General features: G+C 41.3%; 1 protein-coding gene across 1 annotated transcript in view; it reads right to left on the bottom strand.

The window, feature by feature from the left end:
• WWTR1 (WW domain containing transcription regulator 1) overlaps positions 1-23382 on the bottom strand; it is a 129710-nt gene that overhangs the window by 25271 nt on the left and 81057 nt on the right. Inside the window, exon 4 of the mRNA XM_037525815.2 lies at positions 6009-6211. Within this exon, the coding sequence (XP_037381712.1) occupies positions 6009-6211 (203 nt within the window). The remainder of the gene's footprint in view (positions 1-6008; positions 6212-23382) is intronic.

Raw genomic sequence — 23382 nt, 5'->3', positions numbered from 1 at the left:
GTGGCATCATGGGGATGCCAGCAGAAGCCAAGAATGAATGGAAGCTGAGAGAAGAAGAAGAGAAGCAGAGAGAACACCAGAGAGCCCAGATAGAATGAGGATTTGCTGGGGGCTGGGAGGACTGCCAGCATCCCGGCCCCCCAGCACCCCTGCCTGCTGTGTGCCTGGTAAATCTAAATAAAGGACCTGCAAAAGCCACTGAGGACTCTGACTCCTCCTTTATCCGGTCTGCTGGATCATAGAAAACCTGCTTTGTGGCCTTCCTGCCTCGACACACACAATTGAGAATGTCTTTCAGGAAAATTCACTCTCATAATGCCGTGATAGACACCTGTTAAGAACAAGGGAAATACTCTCCTAGAAAGGCCATAGACCTGAGGGGAACCTCCTCCCCACCACTCATGCAGCCTCCACCTGGAACACAGTAGGGTAAATGATTTTCAGGCTTTTCTGCCCACCCCCCCATTAGGATTGCCCTGCATGATGGGGCACCTGCATGTGTTACATTGTTATAAGTTATATTGTTTACTTCTTGTGGGCCATAGCTCAGTGTAGGGTAGGTAAAAGGTATCAGGCTTTTCTACCCTCCTGCCATTAGGATAGATGAGGAAACCCTGTGGTCCTGAATGCATGCCTGATGGCGGGCACCTGGAATGGGTTTGGGCAAATGTAGATGGGATTCACCTGGGCTGAGACTGGGCTTTTAAGGGCGGCGTCATGGGGACACCAGCATAAGCCGAGAGAAGAAGAGAAGCAGAGAGAAAGTGAGAGAAGGTCGGAGAGCCCAGAGTGAAAACTTGCTGGGGGCTGGGTGGCCTGCCAGCCTCCCGGCCCCCCAGCACCCCTGCCTGCTGTAGGCCTGGTAAATCCCAATAAAAGCCTGCTAAAGTCACTGAGGGCTCTAGGACTCTGACCCCTCCTTTACCCCATCTGCATAGGATCATAGAAAACCTGCTCAATGGCCTGTCCTGTCCCTATACTCAGTATTGAGATATTCCCCCAAGAGAAGCAGGAGCAGGAGAGAGGCAGGAGAGAGAGGGAGAAAGAACACCAGAGAAGCTCGGAGTGAAGACTTGGCCTGGGCCAGGAGGCTGGCAGGCACCTCTGCCTGCTGTGTACCTGACTGTTGCACTACATGTAAAAGCTCAATAAAGCCTGGGAAAGCCACTGAGGGGTCCAGGACTCTCCTTTACCCCATCTGCTCCTATCAGAAAACCTACACTGTTCCCTTCGTGGCACTACAAACACCCACCACAGTCCAAGATCATTCATCAATGATCAGGTGCAAGTAGTTCAACCCTATGACCACAGCAGTCAGTGCTCAACTGAAAGGACCATTTTCAACAAGACTCTCCACTTCAGAAGATGCTAACCTTAAGGAGACTCACTGGCCCTTTTGATCCTAATTCTGTAGCTGTTCAATAATTTTTTGGCGTGAGGGGCCACTGGAGTGGACAAAGCAGCATTAGATGAATCAAAGATGGCAGCTACTGGGACCCTGTGGAAAAGGCAATGGCTTGAATCTACCCATGGGCCACTAATTTGGATTAGATACAATCATTTTGATTTTATCATTCCAATTATATTTTATCATTCCAAATATAAGTTATCCAAGGGCAGTCACATCTCAATTATCTTGTTCTTATTTTCCACTACATAAATGTTGGTTAAAAAATGAAGAAATGAAGGAAAGAATGAAAAAAATAACTTTCCATCCTGAAATTACAGAGGTTCACTTTAGATCTATAAACAAACTTTGTTCAAATGCATTTTTTAAAATATTCTGGCATGCTTTTAGTGACAATGAGTTAACACTTGAGTGATTGGCATCAAGAGGTGAATGTCTGTGCAACCACGACTGAAGACTTGTTTTCTCCACAGCACAACACTGGCAGACTTTATGCTTAGAAGAATAATGGTGTGGAAGAAGGAAGAGGAAGATGAAGAAGAAATATGAATTTGAGTATTTCTTTAACACATACTTCATAAGGAGCTTTCACACTTACCACATAATTTTAGAATGATAAAAATGTACAGAACCGAGTCCCCAAATGTAGGGTAAGGAAAAATGTCAGGTTTTTCTGCCCTCCCGCCATCAGGATAGATGACGGATCCTTGCGTCCTGAATGCATGCCTGATGGCGGGCACCTGGAGTAGGGTGTGGGCATAGGTAGATGGGATTCACCTGGGCTAAGACTGGGCTTTTAAGGACGGCGTCACAGGGACGCCAGCAGAAGCCGAAAGAGAAGCCGAGAAAGAAGCAGAGAAGGCCGGAGAGCCCACATAGAGTGAACACTTGCTGGGGACTGGGAGGCCTGCCAGACTCCCGCCCCCCCAGCACCCCTGCCTGCTGTGTACCGGCTAAATCCCAATAAAAGACCTGCAAAAACCACTGAGGACTCTGACTGCTCCTTTACCCCGTCTGCATGGGATCAGAAAACCTGCCCTGTGTCCATTCCTGCCTCTATACCAAAATTAGGGAATGAATTCATGCACTTGCTATATTTTACCAACTTGCCTTCCTACTACAGATACAAAGCACAGGAAAGAATCTTTCTCTTGGAAAACCCTCCCATGCTAGAACTAAGGGTAAGTTGAGGCCTGTTTGAGGGCAAGGGATCCAGACCAGACAGGCTGTGCAACCAGGGCCCTGTTGCCAACAAGAAAAGAGCCAGAGTAATTACAAACTGCCTGTAAACAAAGGATATTCACCACCTTTTAGGGCTGATGACCCAAGTTATGGAGGTTGGTAAAGAAAGAAATGTAAATCTACCCATAACCCTCATACCTCATCAGCACCACCATTTCCTTCATCCATATAAATTTCTACCAGACGCTGAAAAGCAGCCAAACAGGTGAACCAAATATCACTTTTACTTCTGGCCTGTTTCCTTGCCCCTGCCCCTGCCCCTGCCCCTGCTTAAGTTTAAATAGTGAGGCAAAAATCACCAAAAGAAGTTTAAAAAAGCCACCAAGACAATATACACTATTTATTGTGGAGCCTTAAATAACATCCTTGACACTAAGGAGCAGGCTGCTTTTGAATGGGGGAAAAATCTTCTACAATTAAAAGGCTCTTTAGACCTTTTCTTTTGTACTCCATAATACAAATAAGAAGACATGAGAACCATCCATTTCATGTCCTAGTCCTCCTAACTACATGTGTGCACATGCTTACATGTGTGCACACACACACATACACACCACCCCCAAGGGGTCAAAGTTGAGCACATCTGCACCCCGCTTTCCCTGTTTCCTGTACAGAGATCTGTACCCTATGGTGCAACACCATACTCCCAGTGCCACATACCCCAGTGATCAGCATTTAAGGAATCTGGTTGGTGTTGATGTAATATGAACCATCAACATTACATTCTAGTTCAAAGGCACCTACGACTGGAATAAAGGAAACAATTAGGGGCAGATTTCCCAACCTTTTTTCAGAAAATAGTTTCTGTGGGAAAGAAGGAGGTGGGACAAGAGAGAGAGAAACAAAGAAAGGCAAAAACTGAGAAACACTCTTTACATAATGCTCACAGTTTTGTGCAAGAAAAAGATCTCATTAAAGCTTACTTAAATATGGGCCTCCCTGGTGGCGCAAGGGATTGAGACGCAGCCTGTGAGGCTGTCCGCAGCCTCTGCAGCACGAGTTCAATCCCCGGCCGGCCAGGGAACAACCCACATGGCGCAGCAGACCTCTCCTGTCTCCCCGCTGCTCCCCTCGGCAGTGTACTTCAGTCGATCTGCCTGTTCTGTTCCCCACTCTGTCTCTGGTGAATCCTCTCACCCCCAAGCCTCTAGCCTGTACCCCGGCTCTCGTATGCATAAATAAATAAATCTGTAAAAAAAAATGGTTACTTAAATATAAAAATAAGAGAAAACATAAATGTTAGTATAATACTGTTAATCTACCTATATTATAAACAGAAAAATCATTCCAGATAGAAATATCATAAAAAAACAGAAAAGAAGGGCCTCCCCAGTGGCGCAGCAGGTTGAGCACAGCGCTGTGAAGCTGTCTGCAGCCTCTGCAGCACAGGTTCGATTCCCAGAGGCCAGCCAGGGAGATACCCACATGGTGCGGCAGACCTCTCCGATCTTGCCCGCTGCTCCCCTCAGCAGTGTTTTCGGTTGTCTGCCTGTTCTGCTCCCTGCCCTGTCTCTGGTGAATTCTCTCACCGTGCCATGCCTCTGGCCTGTACCCCCACTTCTTGTATAAATAAATAAATCTTTAAAAAAAAAAAAAAACAGAAAAGAATAATATAATTATTTCCTGCTAAGGGACATGATACCAAATATCTAAAAACCGTATAAACAACTGGTACCCTGCAATAACCATGAAAGTTAGACATAAGTGCTCAGGGTAAAATGCACTATTATATTAAAAAGCTGTATTCCTCAAATTTAGAGGATAGTTCAACTGAACAATAAAGCACAATTTATATTCATTTCCCTCATTTTCAAAAGCAAATGTCTAAGGGATTATTTTTAATTCGTGTTTTTCAAACCTTGCATACTATAAAGACTTTATGTCTTAGAGTTAGCTTAATGAGAAATACATTACTCATTTGTAGAAGTCAATGTATACATTTTTTAAGTATCAGATGTAACTAAAAGAAAAATTAATGCTAACTCTGACCTCCCCATCCTTCTGCAAGAAGGCTCTCTGGAATAGTTAAAACTACTCCCTCCCTTAAACTAGGAAAGGGAGCTACCCATGCATCTTGCTCATGTGAGTCATAAAGCAAAGTCAAGAATCAGAACAATAAACTGAAGCTTTTCTCCCCAAAAATGTAACTCCCAAAATTTATGAGACCTGAAAAATATGGGTTACATTACTTTAGCAACTCAGAAGAAAAAATTTCACTTCTGCATAAACTAAGCCACTGAATCAGGGAGAAAACTGTTCTATTCATTTTTCTGAAGTGTAGCAGTGGGAGAGAGGGAGGGAGGCAGGGAGGTGAGGATGGAAGGAAGGAGAGAGAGTGAGGGGGTGAAGGAGGGAGGGAGGGAGAGAGGGAGGCAGACAGCCTGATCAATGTCCAGCAATTTTGCAGACCAATCTATCAGCCCAAGTGAAACTGTTTTCTTGTTTTCCCCTAATTTTTCCTTTTTTTCATGTTCCATGACAGATCAAAGATGGTTGTAGATTCTTTGTCATTTCTTCTACAGAAAATCCACTCTGCTATGAGCTCTAATATGGGGAGAGGGGTGGGAGTCCTGGGGGGATTGATGAAGGGAGGGATTCTGTGGTTTTTTGACCACAAGAATGTGGCAGAAGTGACTCTGTGAGGCGAACGTGATAACCACCATACTACGGAAACCGACCAGAAGTGACTCTGTGACAGTTTCTAGAACCAAATCCTAAAACGCTGGCCACTTCCACTTCCTGTCTCTTGGGATACTCTCTGGGAGAGTCACGAATTACTATGTCCACTGCTCTGAGATTACCATATTAGAATTGGAGGTGTAGACGCTCCAGGCCTTTACTCTAGCTGAGCCCATTCGCCTCACTCTCCTTCTACCATGCTACACACCAAGCAAAGCCATATTGGACCAGCCTACCCACCAGTCCAATACCAGCCTACCCACCAGACCGATATCACTAAGTGACCTCAGCCAACACCATGTCAGGCAGAACAGTCCAGCTGACCCCTACCCATAAGATTGTGTGGTACAATGAAATGATTATTGTTTTAAGTCACCACGTTTTTGGGCTAACTTGTTACATACACAGCAATAGATAATTGGAACATACTCCTTTTCTCCTGAAGGCTAGCAGAAGTCAATGGCAGCCATGCTCATCCAGCTAGTGCTTGTACTCCTAAGTTTGGCTATGAAGATAGTGCAGGCAGACACTGGGAGAAGAAACAGGATTCTCCTCGTGAGGTTTGGGACAGGGCTTTTGGCCTTTACAGCTTCTAAAGAAAGACGTACTGTGATGGCAAGCATCTATCTCTCTTGTACCATGGGCCACAGGGCCTCCATGAAGTGCCACAGAAGCCTACCTGCCTCATGAGCTCCTCTTGGCGCATTCTAATCCTCTCTCTCTCCATCTGGATCCTCTGAAGTCGAAGTTTCTGCTGCTGTTGCTGTTGAGTGGTCAGTGCGTTGGGCATACTCATGAGCCCTGCCGGTGGGTTCTGAGTGGGGTGGCTCTGCTGGCTCAGAGTGCTGGGCGCCATCTGCTGCTGGTGCTGGTGGTTCATCACTACAGGAGGGAAGAACGAACAGGAAGTGAGTGACCACGGCCAACAATGCCTTATCACAAAGAGACCATCAGAATGTTTTCTGCTTTGGAGTATAGATTCCTGAGATTCCTTCCAAAGTACTTTCCTGTTAATCATTACTTTTTAAATAATTATTACCTTAATTCAATTCATGGAGGCTCAGACACTGGTCCCACTTCTGACTCATTTAGCCTCTGCTTCTGTACCCTGTTAAAAATCTTATTTCACACCCTCTCTGTGTCTGTAGAGTACATTTTAAGGCTCTCAATAGAACATAGTGATCAAAAGTAAATTCCACAAAGGTTACCACAACATATGAGATCATTTCACCAGGACCTCTGAGTGTGTGTGGACTTTCTCCCTCAACCTGTGTGTTTATGATAGGGCTAAGGAGACTATGTGACCCACACACACAGTGATAGTGATAGGAATATCCAGGATGGGACTGAAAGCAACATATGAACACCCAGATCCGAGACCTGCACCCAAGCAGGACCCTGTTAATGCTGCATTTTAAAAGGGTGCCCTAAAGGTGCATGAATTAAGCTCAGAATCAAATACCTGACTGAAAAAAAAGTTTCAAGTTTTGCAAATGGAAACATTAGTGAGAAAAAAAATACATAAAAATGCTAACCATGTTCGTGATCGGGTAAAAGCACTACACACATTTTAAACTTTTTTTTATAAGTGGGGTACAGGCCAGAGTCATGGGGGGTGGGAAGTCACCAGAGAGAGCGGGGAGCAGAACAGGCAGATGTACTGAAATACACTGCTGAGGGGAGCAGCGGGTGAGACAGGAGAGGTCTGCCCATGTGGGTATCTCCCTGGCCGGCCGGGGATAGAACCCGCACTGCAAAGGCTGCGGACAGCTTCACAGCGCTGCGCTCAACCCCCTGCACCACTAGGGAGGCCCACATTTTAAACTTTTAAAGAATTTTTTATTTACCTGCACTAACAAACATTTTAAATATTAGCACGTACTAAAGGAATTTTAAGATCATTTAATAAATTCTATCAATGGCATTTCTCACAAAAAAGCATCTTAAAAAGTGCTGGCTTTGGGCCTCCCCAGTGGCGCAGCGGTTGAGTGCTGGGTTGTGAAGCTGCCTGCAGCCTCTGCAGCACCAGTTCAATCCGAGGCTGCTGGGCGAGGGTCCCACATGGCGCGCAGGCCTCTCCTGCCGCCCGCTGCTCCCCTCGGCAGTGTACGTTGTCAGTCTGCCTGCTCTGCTCTCCCCTCTGGCTCTGGTGAATTCTCTCACCCTCCTGCGCTTCTGACTGTACCCAGTATAAATAAGTAAATAAATATTAAAAAAAAAAAGATAACAAAATAAGTATGATAACAAAATAAGTATGCAAAATTCAAAAGTTTAAAAAAAAAAGTGCTAGCTTTTCTGAGAATAAACTCAATTTTTACTACATTTGGTGTCACTACCTTTAAAAGATAAAATCAGTAGCCAATTTTACTTGAAGACTAAAACATAAATTATTATTCAGTATGCTATGGACATTTTATGCAAACAGATTTTATATAATTAACTATGTATTAAATGTATGTGTAACCGACACATGTACATATTCAAGAGATAGTACCAATACTGAAGATTTTCTACAGACTTCGTTCCCTAATGAAACAATTCCAGGGCAGAAGCTTTCTCCAAAGGCAGGGAGAGTTAGGGTAAAAGCATTATTTTATTTATTTATATGTGCCCTCAAATCTTTTTTGCATTCCCACTTATGCCAGGCACTGGCCTTGTCATTGGATTAAAAAGCTCCTGCCCTCACACGGACTAACAGACCATTGGAAGGAATGTGTAAAGAAATGAGATGGATATTTGTGTGTGGCCAGTGGAATGTAAGAATGTTAGGGCTGCGAGGCTGCCCGCAGCCTCTGCAGCGCCAGTTCGTTCCCTGGCCGCCAGTGAGGGGCCCAAAAAAAAAAAAGAATGTTAGGGTACATTAGGATTAGGATTCTTAAATATCATCTAGTCCATCCTTTTATTTTATGGAAGACAGAAGAAACTGGAGAGGTGAAAGGACAGACAGAAGAACCAGGTTAGTGGCAGGTAGAGCCAGGGCCGAAGTGGAAGCCATGCCTGCTGTCCTGGCTGCGCGCTGGTACACCCAAGCCCGAAGGACAGGAACAATTGCTGGAACTGAAAAGAATGCTCCAAATATAGTTTGCTTTCCATGGCAAAGAAGAACCATCTAGACATCGGTCACCAAAACAAGGGCTTGGGCTCCCGTGTGGCTCAGCTCATAAGCAGTAAGAAGGGATTTGGGTTTTTCTGTTTGTTTTCTCGTTCTGGATGTTTTTATTATTATTATTATTATTATTATTATTATTATTATTATTATTATTGTATTCCTCTTACTTCTTCTATCTGGGTCCATCTTTTTCTTTTTTTTTAATATTAACTTTTTTTGCATCATTGTTCATTTTTAAACAATATTTGCTTCCCCCCACCCCCTCAGGTGTAGTCCCCAGAGTTTCCTTCACCAATGCACCCATGCACCCTCACCTCAGTTCCCTGTGCTCCTTCCTCCCTCCCTCTGATGCCTCTCCCTCCTCCTCCCCTGCAGGATGTCTTTGATTTATAACTGTCTGTTTTTGCTTTCCTGTGTTTTGTACTGTTATTATTTTTTTACACTGATGTCTTATTGGGTTCCCCTATATTACTGCTATAAGTGAAACCATCCGATATTTTTCTTTTTCCTTCTGGCTTATTTCACTGAGCATAATTCCTTCTAAGTTCCATCCACGTTGCAGGGATTTGAAGAGATCTGGTTTGGAGGTTGGCATGGATTACAACTCTCTGCTCACGAGCCAACTACTGAAGGGGAAGGTGAGAATATTTGGAGAACTTGGCACAGATGGAGGTAGAGGTGGGGTAAAAACAGTAAGCCATTTAGCTTCCCCTTTCTGAACTGGGCCCACCGCAAAGAACAAAGGTACATTAAATGATGTGATGAAAAACTAAAACAATTTGGGCATTTTTTATGTTTTTAGCTCAAGAACAGGAAAAAAAAAAGCCAGTCATGATTGATGCCAAAATAGATAAAATGAGAATTTGTTTCTATAGCTTATTTGAGCATAATTCCAATTTCCATTTGAAGGCCTGGGCAGGGTGTCAGGGATTGTGCACATAGTGTTACAGGGGAAAAGTTCTCTTAAATACAGTGTCTTGTCAGACAAAGTCCAGATCTGTAAGCATTTAACTCCTACAACCTCTTTCAGACCAAGAGAAAGAAACTTAAATGGAAGAATGGTTATTATTTCAAGGGACAGTCATATTTGAGCCTTCTGAAAAATATTATTCTGTCTTTCTGACATAATTACTATAGACAAAAATGATGTCCAATTGTGTCTATAGGATAAATGTCTAAATTGAATATTTCCAATATCAAAGAGACTTGAAAAGGTTAAATTTTTTGGTTATAAAGTTCAGAGACTATTAACTCTATGTTAATTCTTACAACTAAAATACTTTGAAATATGAAAAAATAACCTGACTTGTATCTGTAACTTACGGACAGGACAATCCATTGGGGCAGGGCTATCTTTGGTGACCTGGGATGTTCCCTGTCAGTGTACAAAATGCTACACCCGTTTGCTCACAATGTACTGTTACTCAACCCGCATGAGGCAACCAAATACTGCTCAGCAGATTTTATTAATGTTTGCATACTTATCTGGGGGAGTTTAAGATTTGAAGAAGAGCTCTCCTACCCTGCTGGCCTTCAAAAGAGAAGCCTTCAGAGCTGTCCCTGGGAGGGGTGGTGAAGATGCTGGTTTCCTCCACTTAATTTAGATGTGAACATTCAGACTAACCATCTCTAGTTATTAAGTGTAGAGACTGGAAAAGAATAGCACTTAGACAATAGTTTTATTTTCAAAGTGAAGCCCTCTATACAGAGAGAGAGAGAGAGACAACAATAAAGAGATGTGTATGAGGATACCAACCACAGTATTGGTCTATTCTGGCAAAAATTAAAAATGATATTCACCAATGAAAAATTAGATCCATTGAGAGGAATTCTATGTAACCATTACAAAGATGAGGGCAATCACTAAGAAACACTGGTTAGAGGGGGAAAAATCCAAAGGACAGTACTATATGTATGTGCATGCTACTACTTACAGGTAGAAAAGTGGAGGTTGGGAGGTTATTGTACACCTATGTTAAATCTCTCCAGGAAGACACGCAAGAAATGCAATAATACCACTACATGGATGAATCTCAAATGCATTATATTGAGTGAAAAAAAAATCTGGTCTCAAAAGATTACATTAAATTCCATTTATGTGACCTTTTTGTTTTTTTTTTAAAGATTTATTTTTTATTTATACAATAGCTGGGGTACAGACCAGAGGCACGGGAGGATAAGAGGATTCACCAGAGACAGAGTGGAGAGCAGAACAGGCAGACCGACTGAAAGCACTGCTGAGGGGAGCAGCGGGCGCGACAGGAGAGATCTGCCGTGCAATGTGGGATCCCCTTGGCCGGCCAGGAATCGAACCTGCACTGCAGAGGCTGCAGACAGCTTCACAGCGCTGCGCTCAACCTGCTGTGCCACTGGAGAGGACTTTATGTGACCTTATGAAAAGCAAAATATGAGGGAGAATAAATCACAAAGGCAAGGAGCTGATTATGATGGTGATTTGAATTTTTCCATGTGTTAAAGTTCACAGAACCATATAACAAAATAGTCGATTTTACTGTATGTTAATTTTAAATAAATTAGAAAAATAAGATATGGTAATAAAATGTGCTTTTGGAGAGGAAAGGGATGGTAGGAATGGGAGGAGATCTTCCTTTTCCTCTTCTGAAACACTGTTCCAAGTATTCCTTTGTGCCTTTATTATTTATGTAAGACATAAATAAAAAGATAAAATAAAAAGCATAAGCATAAGCATGATCATATATGCATCAAATTCAATATTTTCTTGGTGGAAAGAAAGAAGGTAACTCTAAGATTATTTTAAAAACTTAGATTATAATCAACATCTATCAAGCGCCCTCCTTTGTGAAAGTGACAAAGTGTGTTTGTGGATCAGGCCTGAGTGTGTATCACGAACAGTTATCAGGAGCATAACTGTTGGGGGGTCATGTTCAAGCACCCCCATCCCTTTCCCATGTTGACTATTTTGCCAAAGAATAGTGATTAAATCAAAAAGATGTTCAGATGCTATAGAGTTTCTTTTCTTTTTTGGAGGTAGAAGAACTGGGGTGTAGGCCAGAGGAGCAGGGTGTGAGAGGATTCACCAGATACAGAGTACGGAGGGGTACAGGTAGACTGACTGAAATACACTGCTGAGGGGAGCAGTGGGGGGCGAGACAGAAGAGATCATAGCACTATATGTGGGCTAGCTCCCTGGCTGGGGGTCGAACTCAAGTCGTAGTGGTGAAAGTGCTGAGACTTAACACCTAGGCCATCAGGGAGGTTCCCTGGTGTTTTCTTTTTTATCGAATATTAAGCAATGGAATGCAACTCCTCTGTGACAGAAACCAAGACCCAGAGAAAGAATGAATTTGGTCAATCTAGTTGCAGTTTCCTCAAACAGGTGAATGTGCAACATTCAAATACACACTTTGGGTGACACATTTTCTTTGGGATCTCAGGAAATTCTTCCTCCTATATGGAACAGGTATTCAATTCAGCTTGATGCTGAACCAATGAGTTTGCAAAAACTGCATCAGAAACACCTTCCAGGAATCCAACCATACCATAAGAGGAGAATGCAAGAGCTCCTGAATATTGGACTCTTAGAATTGAAAGCTTGGGGATTCCATCAATCTTTGTTCTCACTCTACAAATATGGAAACTGAGGTCTGTCTCTGAAGGATCGAGGGGTTTTCTACGACAAGGCACTTCTGGTGCTAACTCAAGGAGTACCCCAGGCAAATGGTGTGGTGGGTACCCTCAGCCTATGACTGTCCATGGTCTCTGATCTAACTCATGCAGTAGAACCAAGTTTCCCATCTCCATTCTAATGTGTTTCCTTACAAGAGCCAGGTGCCAGTATGAAATAACCATTTGATATTTAGAATCAGTTAAGATGTCCAGGTTAGTTTCACACGTCCTTCGTGTATTATAACTAGTTGGTTGTCATTTTCTACCCACATTCCTTAATGATCAGAGAGAATATTACTCTTTCATTACTCTAACATCTTAAGGAAGTCATACACTATAAACTGCACATATCGCCCATAACATGTATTTGGTTAAGTATAAAAGTCAGGAAATCTTTCCTGTTGGATTCCTGGCTAAGCCTACACACCAAAGGGAAACTCCTTTAAGAAACACTGAACTATTCTCTTCCTGTAATTTGAACTACCTCTCATCTCTCCAAAGACTGGACTTATGTTCTGTACATGCATAACCTGGAAGGAATCAAGTTTCCCTCTGCCTCTTGAAATCAACCTCCATGATATTGTTCTTCCTTATAAACACAGGACAAAAATAAGTGAGTGCATTTAATCTGACTTGTACATAGTAGATTAACACATAGACTATAACAGAGTAGACCTTAAACATATTGTCCCTGAACTAAGCACCAGGGTCATGGGTCAGAAATTGGTAGTAAAATATGTTTCACTTAAGACAATGATTACCACTGATTTCTTTTTTTATTAATTTAAAAGAAATATAGGAGAAATACCAGAACTAGAAATTTCTTCCCCCCCACACCCAACACAGAGACACAACTCTTCTCTTGGGGGTACATTTTAATCATTACTCTCATAATTCACTAAGTGAATGTTCAAAGATTATGAGATTTTGTTGCTGCTTTCTGTTGACTTCCTGAGCACAGCTCTCTGCTCAGCGTTCATCACTTTCCTTACAACACCCATTGCAGGGGATGGAGGCAGTTCGTGCACATCCTGCCTTTTGTTATCACCACAGAATTCAGGACCTCGGTCCACAGATACCAGGGTTCCCAAATTGTTCTTCAGCACACAGGATTTTTCTCCAGAGCCCAATACAAAACTCAAGAGACAGCAAACCTCAGGTAGAGGGTGCATTCAAAGCAAGTCTGGGGTGCTGGTGGGCAAGCAAGTTCTTTAATGGAGGCCCCTTTGTCTTCTCTAAATTCTCTTGGTCTTGCTTATGCTCTGCTTTCCTTCTCATCTTTAATATCAAAATACTAAACAAATTTTAAAAATTTGAATAGGCACAGATTCTTGAGACTGGATACTAACCAGGTTTAGTTTCTGTTCACATTCCCTGATTCGTGGCATGGAGGAAAGAACTTTAAAGACACAACTTTAAAGCAATGACTTAGGGACAATTCACTCATTTTAGAAATGAAAAAATTTGGAAGGTTAAATGACTCAGCAAAAATCTCACGCAAAGGCTGTGACAAACCTATGAAGTCTAGGGACTATGCCAGGATACTGTAGCTAGTGTGAGTTCCACCCACCCACAGTGTTCAAAACATAACTACTGGGCTAAATTTGGTGACAAGGATAAGAAATGTTTCCTTTTTCCTATTTCATAAAAAAGTCTAATTCAGGGGCCTCCCCGGTGGCGCAGCGGTTGAGCGCTGGGTTGTGAAGCTGCCTGCGACCTCTGCGGCGCCGGTTCGATCCCCAGCTGCTCCCCGGCCACCAGAGGAGGGTCCCACATGGCGCGCAGACCTCTCCTGCTGCCCACTGCTCCCCTCAGCAGTGTACTTCGTTCGGTCCTTCTGCCTGTTCTGCTCCCCGCTCTGGCTCTGGTGAATTCTCTCACCCTCCTGCGCTTCTGACTGTACCCAGTGCATGTATAAACAAAAGAAACAAACAAACAAATAAATAAATAAAAACATGCCTCTATAAATAAAATAAAATGTTTAAAAAAAAAAGTCTAATTCAGTATAATTAAATTAATTTCTTAACTACTATAAAATAGTGAAATCAACATGAATCACATGTTATGATAGTACCCTGAGTGTGTGATCTGGTTTTAGGGGAAATGATATGGGACTTGAAAAAGTTCCATCTCCTAATTCAGGAAAATTTTAACAAGAGGATGTGGTACTGCCATCGGGCAACACTAGACCCTCTGGCCACAGTGGCTCTTGGAATTGATATGCAACTGGAAGAAGCCAAAACATACAGGTGTAAATTGTTTCTGACATATTGCAGACCCAGTTAAACTAAGCTTCAAAAATATTTAAGCAACAAGAGTGTCTGGGTATAGCCACGGGTCTTTTCCTGTTTATGGACTGTCCGCGGCTTAACTCATGTGAATTGGCCAACATCAGGTGTCACACAGCCCTGTCTGATGGAAAACACATGTCTACAGAGGTAGAGAGACAAATGTAGCCACAGTCCAGCCTTGACTCAGTCACGATACAATGAAGGGAAAATAGGCTGCAGACGTGTCTCTCACCCTTCTGGTGTCCCTTTCAGCTGCTGCCAACAGTGAGCCGCTTGTTTCTCTTATTTCCCAGAAACAGTGTTAGTTGTCCAACAAGGTCAGAAAAAAAAAAGAGAGGGGAAGAGAGAGAGAGAGAGAGAGAGAGAGAGAGAGAGAGAGAGAGAGAGAGAGAGAGAGAGAGAGAGAGAAAGAAAAAGAAAGAAAAGAAAGAAAGAAAGAAAGAAAGAAAGAAAGAAAGAAAGAAAGAAAGAAAGAAAGAAAGAAAGAAAGAAAGAAAGAAAGAAAGAAAGAAAGAAAGAAAGAAAGAAAGAAAGAAAGAAAGAAAGAAAGAAAGAAAGAAAGAAAGAAAGAAAGAAAGAAAGAAAGAAAGAAAGAAAGAAAGAAAAGCAGCTTTTCACTTAGGGTGCATTTGGTTCCAAAAATCTGTAAAGCATTAAACCAAGAAATTGTACTATCCCAACTTCACACTAAGTCCTTTGTTCCAATTCTGGGTGAAAATAACTCTAAGGAAATTTCTCAGCAGGCTGCACTGATAAGGCACAGAATCCTGGATACATGTGCAATAAGCCACACTTTCCTGGCTTTACCATTTCAAGCCTTAGAACCACTCCAGGTGCCCCAACGTTTGACAGGGGACCCAAGGATCTCCAGATACCCCAAGTTCTTTTGTTTTAGACTTGTAACCCAAACTGCATTTACTCCACAGGAAACCTTGAATTTTTAGCACCAGGAAATGATTTTCTTACTTGTTATCCTGTCTGCCCATCTAAACAGTGATCAGCTCAACAAACCAGTGCGAGTTATCTTTTATTCTCCTCCATGTAAAGACGGAAATGTGTTTCAAGCTGTTTTTAATGTTTTCTTAGTGAATGCACTAGCTAAAATGCATATTTTATTGCCATTTAAGGAATTTAGACATCAGCTTTAACCCTCAAAATATATCCAGAATAGGGTACGGAGGGAAAAAAATATCACATCTTTCTGAAATATTGATTTCTCCTTGATCCTTTTTTTCAGTAAAGAAATATTTCTTCCACCTAAAGCAGCAGCAAAATGTGCTACTTAGATTGCATCTGATTTCTTCAGTTCCCCAAGATTTATCAACTGTGACCTATGGCAGGAAGCACATCTACCAAGCTAGGGAGTTTAGAGAGAGGAAATTGGACACTTCACTCTGCCGCTTCACAGTTATCTTTGAATTTAATTCCATGGCCTGGCAATAGCAGCAAAACCAAAACTGCTTTATTATCTCCAGACAATAGGTATACTTTTATCCCAGCAGGAAATGGAAACTCTGATTCATGCATTTATTTTCATTAGTCAGGAGAAAGTTTATTGTAGCCTTTTATTGGTTAACTTTCCTGAATGATCTTAAAACTACTCCAGGTGCAAAGTGTGTTAGTCCAAGTTAAATAACAGAAAATGAATCTACAGCTGTGTTCCTCAAGAAGCAGAGAAAAAGTTGCCAGTTGTTAATCTGTTTTCTTTTTATAACAATGCGATTTTAGTAAACATCTTCATTATGTAAAGAACTCATACAACAGATTCTTCAATAAAGAGTCTAAAGACTTTAACAATTTATGAAAGAGAACATACAAATAGCAATCAAACATGGAAAAATGATCAGCTTTACAAGGAATCATAGAAATGTAAATTAAGAGTCATTTCCAGCAATTAAATTAGCAAAGATAACAATAATGTGATGTGGGTGTTTAGCAGTAGGCCAGGAAACCTCTCCCCCTCCAAGTGTTTAACCAGAGGTACCAGTATTAGGAAATCTGGTATTGTTATAATTCCAATTTTGGGAATTATCGCATTTATGTATTTTGCTGAGGTCTAGGTTTTATAGAATTTCCAGCAACCCCCAAAGTTAACTACCTCTGAAATGAAAAAGTATCAGAATAGTAAGAATGGTGGTGTTTGCATGATAAAAATATAGATTTTTTTTCCTTTCTAGCATTTTATGGTTTATTTAACTATTTGCTCACCAATGATCTGCTGAGCCCCAAGCAGGTACAAAGCACTGCTTCTAGAAATACCGGAGGGCCTCCCAGGTGGCACAGAGGTTGAGCACTGGGTTGCGAAGCTGCCCACAGCCTCTACAGCACCGGTTCCATCTCGGGCCACCCACCGGAGGAGGGTCCCACATGGTGCACAAACCTCTCCTGCTGCCCGCTGCTCCCCTCAGCAGTGTACTTCATCGGTCTGCCTGTTCTGTTCCCTACTCTGGCTCTGGTGAATTCGCTCACCCTCCCGCGCTTCTGACTGTACCCAGTGCTTGTATAAATAAATAAATAAATCTTTAAAAAAAAAAAAATAGAAATACCAGAGAACAGAAAGATTCCAGTCCTTTGGAATATTGTGATCTAGTGGGGAGATAAACACTAACAAACATATAGCATAATTTTAGGGGAAAGGGCTTCAAACAAACAAAAATAAACTACTTTAGGCACATACATTAAGGAGCTATCTCTGTTGAGGTGATGTGATCTTAACCTGAGTGAAGTGCAGAAGTCTGGTGGTGGCCATTCTGGGCCCAGGGTCAGTAAGTGCAAAGTGCCAGGATGGGGAGGTGCTTGACCCCTGGACTGAGAGTGTTTGTGCAAAACACATGACTCAGGTGGCTGAGGAGCAGAGGTGAGGGGTGAGGACTGGCCCTGTAAGTTGTGCTGAGCGCTGTAGCTGGCCTCTATTCCAAAGTGGCAGAAATCTTCTTTTGGCTCACTACTCAGACTACCTGGAAAGCTGCCAGGTTATTTCATACACTATGGTAAAATAATAATTTCTGAAGAAATCCAGAAATGGAGCATTTCTGTGGGCACATGCCTCGGGATCAGTGTCTCTGAGCTGTTGTCTCTAATCCCTGGGAGATGGTTCAGGGTCATCTCAGGTAAAGGAAGGAATAAGGCTTGGGGTGGGGGTAAGGGAAGACAGAAACCAAAGCAGCTCTGCTTTTAAACACTACAAAAAGAGATTCTAGTCCCAAGCAAAGCAAAGCAAAAACTATAGCTCTAAATTTTATTGGAAAGGTGAGCCAAAGGAGGTTCTGTTTTTAGAAATCAAAACAAAATAAAATGCTCAACAACAAAAGCTGCAAGTTTGGATTTTCTGATTTGTATGTTTAAATCAAACTAGGTAAGTGGTGTTCTCTTGTTTTGGTCTCTGAAGGCTCCTGGCTAATGTTCTGACATCTTGCCATCATGTAGTGATAGCAGGTCATATGAAACCTCTCTTGAAAACTCCTCAAGTTTACTGTTGGGAGATTTTTGAGGATCATACCCTAGGTCACAAAGTTTAGGTAATTTATAAGGAATCAGAGGGAGTACTCCCTCTCAGGTGTCTATAGTGGAAAACTATGTTTCTCCTCAACACCAGAGGAGCCTCTGCCTCAGGAATTCTGGGCAGGAGACTCTAGGTCTCAAAGTCCCACCTTGTTGCTCCTCCAGCACAATGGGATGCATTTTTCTTCATGGATTGATTAATTAGTTAGCCCAATCTCTCTATCCCAATTTAACTCAATTATTTATATTTTTGAATTATATATGTGTAAGAGAAAAAGTAGGGAATAAATGGGTTGAAAAGTCACTTTCGTTTTAAAATTATCTCTGTGTGTAGCTTTGCTGTAAAGCTTAATACGTAAAAGCTTAATATGTAAATTATGTTGGAAATGATTATCATCCCTAGAAGAAGGCTTTGCATGACCTGAAGTGGCACTGCAGAGACCTACTAGACCAAGACGCTTTTCCCCAAATGGCACTGTCTATGGAAATATGAAAACATCTGTAAGTACAAATTTAGAAAGCTCTCTAATACATTTTAAGTTTAAATAAAGATATCTACACCTAAGTCTGTGTATGCATGCAGAGTTTTTTAAGAAGACTATTCCAGAAGCTGGGAGCAGGGGTCTCCCTGGGGAAGGAGGGAAGAAGTCTTGGTGCGGAGGACACTTCTCACGAGTCTCTCTGGAACCATCTGAACTTTTTTGCCATATGATTGTATTTCTTTTCCAGTAAAAAACAGCTAATCAAAAAATACTGTAGAAAAACATTTATTGGAATCAAGATGTTCATGATATAAAAAGTGAAAAAAAGGACACTACAAAAAAGAATGCAGCAGATTTCCCAACCTTTTTTGGTTTATGTTTGTATTGTGGGGAAAAAATCTTGAAAAACATGAGAATATGTTAGTGTGATTTGAATGCTCAGATTTTTTTAAATGTTCTCATTTTTTGCTGATCAGCATTTTCTGCAATGACCAGTAAGTATAACAAGGAAAAAAGAACAATCTGAACTGCCTCAAATATGTTTAGGATTTTATTTTTTCCTGACTTTTTTTTTTTTTAAACCAGGGATTGGGGATGATCTTCCTTTCTTCAGCACTAAATGAGAACAGTCTCTGGAAGGTCTTTGTTTTCTGGCTTCTCCTACAGCATTATTTTGCTGACTTCATCACAGCAAATTATTCAGAGTCAAGCGTGGCAGAACAGCTGCCCGGACCAACAGCAACTGCAAAACTGCCCAGAGAATAAATTTAGACTCCCAGAAAGGGAAAATAAATCATTCTTCCAGTTGATAAGGGGTGAGGGTGGTGATGATCACATGCAGGCAGGGTCATCACCATGTACCCCAAAGCAAAGATCAAAGACAAATGTCCAAGTGTGACTAGGTATTTATCAATTTAGAACAAGTGGCTGTACCACAAACCATCCCAGAATGTCTTTCCTTATAAAGAGACTCAAATTTAACTGAGAAAATTTTCCAGAGCAAGGAACTTCCTGAAAGCAAATTATTGGAAGTCAGTCAGCAGAGAGCACTAAAACTGTCAAAATTATTTTTGAATCTCTCAATAGAGACCCACGGCTTGGTGGAGAGATTAGATTCCATCTAACATAAATAAATAAATTAAGGTTGTGCACACAAAGAAGGGACTAAGACCTGACCTGCCTTTACCTCTGTCGAGAGACTCTGCTCCGCTTTAGGGCAGGAGGGACCCCTCAAGGAGATTTCAGTGGGGGTGGAACTGAAGGTGCCTGACTCTGATCAACTCTCAGCCAGCATAGTTCAAAGTGGTTTACCCTACCCTGTACATGTAGACAATATGGAATATAGTTCAATAATCTGGATCTGACACTGCAGCATTTCCCCTAATTTTTGAAGTTACTTGGTATGACTGGGTTGTTAAAGCTCTCTGAAAAGTGGCCTCCCTGTTCAGTGCACACGTGGCCCTTACACCAGGTGCCAATATGACAAAAGTCAACATCACACTAAATGTCTATTTTGGACAAAGAACCTGGTCAAAATGTTGATAAGTATAGTGGGAGCTCTTGTTAAATAACTCAAATTTAAGATTAGGTATTTCAGTGAGTTTTTGCCACTTGTAACGGCATTTCCAATTGCTGTGCTGAAACATGCAATTCTGCTGTAGTTCTGACTGGTGTCACTGGAGTCACCCAGGCACTTGAAAACAACACCAATTTCCAGACCACACTCTACATGTACTCAGACAGGATCTCCCAGCAGCATTCCACCACTGTTCGTGGGGAACAATTAGAAGCTCGGATCCTAAAGATGGACATTTAACAAATGCCCCAAAGGATCTGACTACTGCTGGACCTGGACCACACTTGGGGAAATGCTGAGATCATGGCCAGCTGTGAAAGCTGGTTTTGTCTGTGTCAAGGGTCCGAGAGTCTTCTGCATAATATTCTATCCTCCTCTCCCACCCTTGTATTCTTTTGGCTGTTGTAACGGTGACATAACTAAACTACAGAAAAATAATAGGAATTATGTACAACCCAAAGATCTTGTTATAATCAGTATTAACATTTAAAGATACAAAATTGATTTAGTCAATATTTAGTCTATGAAATAGTACATCTGTCAGGCATAATGCTCTTGGCAAAGGATTAGAATACCCAGGAGGGCATACTCCCTTTTCTCTGAAGTTTCATCTTGTGGGGAAAGAGAATTTAAACAAAACCTTTCTTTAAAAGAAAAATGTGTGTATGTATATATGCACACATTTTAAAGAAAAATAGAAAGAACCTATTTAGTATATGCTGAGTGTATGTGCATATATATATATATATATACATACACACACACACACATATACTCTCAGCATAATTTTGCCTGCTTTATAAAATAATTATGATTTATATAATACAGTTATCCTGCTTATTCTATCATATGGCCCTTATAATTATGATCTAATGGTTGCAAATATAGTTACTTTTGTATTACAGGCATTTCATGGGGGAGGGATGTGGATAAACAAATAACACAACTTGGTATACACTGTTTTCTAGTGTTAATCTAAAATGTTACCTAGAAATTCTATCTTCAAGAATTTTTTTCTTAGGAATATTGTAGCATCAAGAATTTTTTATGGTTGTTGATAGTTCTTCAAAAGAGGATATTTTCTACTGATATCAATTTCACATAATAGAATCTGTAAGCCTTCATATCAAACTTCAAGATAAATCTTCAAGATAAACAAATACTTATCTAAATAAAATATTCATCCATGTTAAGATAAATGGAATATAACTATGAAAACACAAAGTTAGTTTCTTTATATATTACTATGTACCAGTTTCCTTGCACGAGAGGAACTGTATTAAATAACAGTTCAGTTATTTAATAATTTGGTCTAACCCCCCCCAAAGCTTTAAAAGAAAGGTACTATACCTGAGAAAAGAAAGCAAACAGTGTAAAAAAAATGAACAATGATGTAAAAATATATATATATAAATAAATAAAATACTAAAAATGAAAAAAAAAGGAACTATAATGAATCTCCTTTTGGAAAGTTCAAAGAACAATCCTCAATAATGTTAATAGAGGGCCTCCCCAGTGGCGCAGCGGTTGAGCACTGGGTTGTGAAGCTGCCCGCAGCCTCTGCAGTGCCGGTTTGATTCCTGGCTGCTCCCCGGCCACCAGAGGAGGGTCCCACATGGCGCACAGACCTCTCCTGCTGCCCGCTGCTCCCCCTCAGCAGTGTATCGTCAGTCTGCCTGCTCTGTTCCCTGCTCTAGCTCTGGTGAATTCTCTCACCCCCTTGTGCTTCTGACTGTACCCAGTGCTTGTATATATAAATAAAAATAAATCTTTAAAAAAAAAGTTAATAGAATTAATTTTGATCACAGATGGTTTCCTACAAATCTAGGAAAATTATATGAATTTTATACAGTTTCTAGAAATTTGTTCCTTCTTTTTCTAATCAAGGAAAGAAATTTTTAAAGGAAAATCTTTTCCCCTTTTCCAAGTCCACTGATCTTTCTCCTCCATAAACACCCACTTTCACCACAGCAATCCTATCAGCACCCTACCCACTCCATCCTTGCCCATAAAATGTGTAGGTTTTTCAGTTTGTCTTTGGGTTTGTGAGTGTATGTGCCTGTGCACTTTAATTTATACTACGGAAACCACAAGTTCAAAAAGTAGTGAGAACATCAGAGCTGGAAAAAAATCACTGTAATCAGATGTGTCTGCCATGTACTCACCACATAAATTTGATTAGAAAAAAAGTCACTGGAAAAAGAAAAAAATGAGATCGCTTACTTATACATCTGACTTCAAAAAAACTTTCAGAATATCTTTATCTTTATACATACATTAAGCAACACTAGGACGCACTGTTCCTAGCTATTTTATTTATTTTGATAAAATGTTTTTAAGTGCTTTTGAACACTTCCTAGAGGGAAGAATAGCCAATTTGGCAAACTGAGCATAGTGGAGATTTTCCATTGTGTCTTGAAAAGCATGTACTGCAAAGGAGGAGGAGGAGGAAGAGAAGTGGGAGGAGGGGGGAGCAGACGGGAAAGGGGGGAGGAGGAGGGAGAGGATGAAGAGGGAGGAGGGAGGAGGAGGGGGAGAGGAGAAAGAGGAGGAGGAGCATGTGTTTATAATTTAAAGTGCAGATCAATACAGACCTGGAAGACTTAGACTCTGGCCTGGTGGATGGTACATCTTCAAGAGGGGTTGTGTGTGTAATCTTTTTAAAATTCCCACAGCGCTAAAAATATAGTCTGGCTGCAATTTACCAAGTGTTTTTAAACGCTCAGGGCTGGCAATCTGGTGAACGTTGTAATATTTTTCCTGTACTATCTGGGAGGCTACTAGCATCCCAAGTTGAGGCCTTGTTTTAAGAAAGAGATTGCTAATATGTGACAGGAACCCAGCCACCATGGTTTATGATCACTAGGATTATCAACAAAGAAGCAAAATTGCATATCACTTTCTCTTGGGGGGGTAAAATTTTTCAAATATGTGTATATTTTAAGTTTCTGCATGATTTTAGCATCTGTGTGCTAAGAAATGGGGAAACCTAGACTTTGTTAGATCTACAGAGGGGACATGGTCTTCACTGGAATTCAAAGTGCTCCTGAACCTTAGTGACTCCCTGTTAATGATCTGATGGGAAAGAAGCTGGGTCATGAGTGTGCTCCTCTTCGTTTTTTTCACAATTGCTGCGTAGGGTTAAAGATCATTTTGGCAGTATGCAAGCAAAAGTATCCCAAGTTGCAGTAATCATTGTTGGGTTTCCCCAAGGGAGGAACAGAACGGCTTTAGAACAGTACACAACACAACACAACACAACACGACACAGGCTCTTCATTCTCAGAGTACAGAGTGGCCAGAAAAGTGAGAAGAGGCCAGGCTACAAGCTAACTGAATAGTTATAGCAATACATTTCTGTGGGGACTTTCTGTACACCACATGCCAAGGTATGGACTACATCCAATACTCAAAACAACTTTATAAAAAGGTACAATCATTACAAT

The sequence above is a fragment of the Talpa occidentalis genome, unplaced genomic scaffold (genome assembly GCF_014898055.3).
Source record: "Talpa occidentalis isolate TD23 unplaced genomic scaffold, MPIMG_talOcc4v2.1 talOcc4.4, whole genome shotgun sequence".
In the NCBI taxonomy this organism is placed as follows: domain Eukaryota; kingdom Metazoa; phylum Chordata; class Mammalia; order Eulipotyphla; family Talpidae; genus Talpa; species Talpa occidentalis.
This window is presented reverse-complemented; position numbering and strand designations above follow the sequence as displayed.